Source organism: Aphanomyces astaci (assembly GCF_000520075.1).
Source record: "Aphanomyces astaci strain APO3 unplaced genomic scaffold supercont1.556, whole genome shotgun sequence".
Classification (NCBI taxonomy): domain Eukaryota; phylum Oomycota; class Saprolegniomycetes; order Saprolegniales; family Verrucalvaceae; genus Aphanomyces; species Aphanomyces astaci.
Genome location: NW_009798819.1, coordinates 1 through 1,848, shown reverse-complemented (window position 1 = coordinate 1,848; position 1,848 = coordinate 1). Strand labels below are relative to the sequence as shown.

Sequence of the window (1,848 nt, the reverse complement as noted above, 5' to 3'; positions counted from 1 at the left end):
TGTGTTGTCGGATTTGCGCCCACACGGCTCAACATGGCATGAAGCGTGGGAAGCCTTTCAACCCACGATGAGCACTGGTTCTGCGGAAGTGTACCATTACATGCAAGACTACCATGTCGGCCGAAAGAAGGCCGCAATGACAAGAACGTCCAGGGAGGAAGAACAGAACATCCAAATGGAAAACGACGATGGTCGCACTGAGCCTGATGACTTCGACGACATTGACTTTGAAAACGCACTCCTGGTTGCCAGCAGACATCCAGCAACCAGGCACTTGAACTGTGATGATGCATGCGATACCACATCGGAATTGTATCAAGCAGTATCATCGTCGGAGATGAACAACCAAGTCAAGTATCCAACAACGACGCCAATTGATGCGGATATGGCAACATTGGTTGGTGGTCAGTCCCTCGACGAAGCGTCAACAACAGCATCCTCAAGTTACATGTCCATTTTGGGTGCTTGGGACCAGCGACTTCGTTGCCGTGAGCAGTTTGCGTAGATGTCAAAGGTCTAAAGACATGGATGCCGAAAAAACGCGTGGAACGAGTGTCACGTTCGAAAACCAATCCCGTGTTGAAGAAAGCAGCGAGGCATCGGTGGCTTGGTGTACACATCCGCCTGGCGAGATTCCAACGCTGGTCCAAGTCAACGTGCCGGGTGCATTAGATCCATCAACGATGTTGTACACTGGCAACCTGGTTGAGAGGGGCAAAGTACCTCAAGCTTTGCCCGATTACGCCCACATCGGTGTTGTTTCGAGTGCTTTTGGCCTTCGTATGCGCCAACACTTGAGCTTCACATGTATTGCACGTGCTCTATTGCAGCGATGGCAACTTGAAGATAATGGAGATCACGACCCACGAAGTGTCGCCACTGCAACGAGCGCCATACAACTACGAATGGTTCTGCACGGTGAAGGGGGTACTGGAAAGTCGCATGTCATCGCTGCTGTGCAAGCGTTTTGTAACTCGTGGAAGAGACCATTCAGCATTGCCAAAACCGCAATGACTGGCAAGGCCGCCGTCTCAATCAACGGAGTTACGTTGCATAGCTGGATTGGTATGCACAACTTGACCCCAAGCACTGTTCACGAGGCGAAAGAAGCCGACGAGAAAGGCGTACCTAGCTACACGGAAGATCTCAAGCTACTCCTGGTGGACGAAATGTCCATGATGAACAAACAACAGTTGGTTCGACTCGACAAGGCACTTCGTGCACGGACGAAGCTGGACTTGCCCTTCGGTGGAATCAACATCGTTTTGGCTGGTGATTTCTTCCAAATGCCCCCTGTTGGTGGAAATCCGTTGTATACACCACTGTCTGCGTATCGAGGGGACTTGAAGTTCGATCTCTACGAAGTCCCGGGCTTCCATTTGTGGCGGTCGTTCAAGGATGTTGTGGTGTTGAATGAAAACGTCCGATTCTCCCAGGATCCCGAGTTGGGGCGATATGTGAGCCTGGCACGAAAAGGCGAATGGAGACAAGAGCTTGTTGACATCCTGAACAGCCGCATCCTCTCGGATGGTTTGGTTTTGAAGAGTATGGTGTCACCTAATGTCAGCACTCCTTCAGGTTCTCCAAGTCAACGATGTACAGTACAGTACAACGTACACTACTCCTGACAACCGGACAAGGCAAGCCATCATCAACGCATACACTGCTGCATTGTCTACGAAGCTTCCACGGAACCACTACCCCATTCGAGTTGTGGCCAACTTCAACGGTCGATTGAACGGGTTGTCGTCAAAAGACATATCTGACATCATGTCCCTTCCCGACACAAAGCTCGGCAACATGGCCCCGTTCATCGATTTGATCCCGGGTATGCCCGTGGTGTTTACA

The 1,848-nt window shown here is 51.0% G+C and overlaps 1 protein-coding gene across 1 annotated transcript in view; it reads left to right on the top strand.

Moving 5' to 3' along the window:
• Positions 1-505, top strand: part of H257_19397 (hypothetical protein) — a gene marked incomplete at both ends in the record, with an annotated part of 3,334 nt that extends 2,829 nt beyond the window's left edge. Inside the window, one exon of the mRNA XM_009848544.1 lies at positions 108-505. Within this exon, the coding sequence (XP_009846846.1) occupies positions 108-505 (398 nt within the window). The remainder of the gene's footprint in view (positions 1-107) is intronic.
• Between the last annotated feature and the right edge of the window lie 1,343 nt (positions 506-1,848).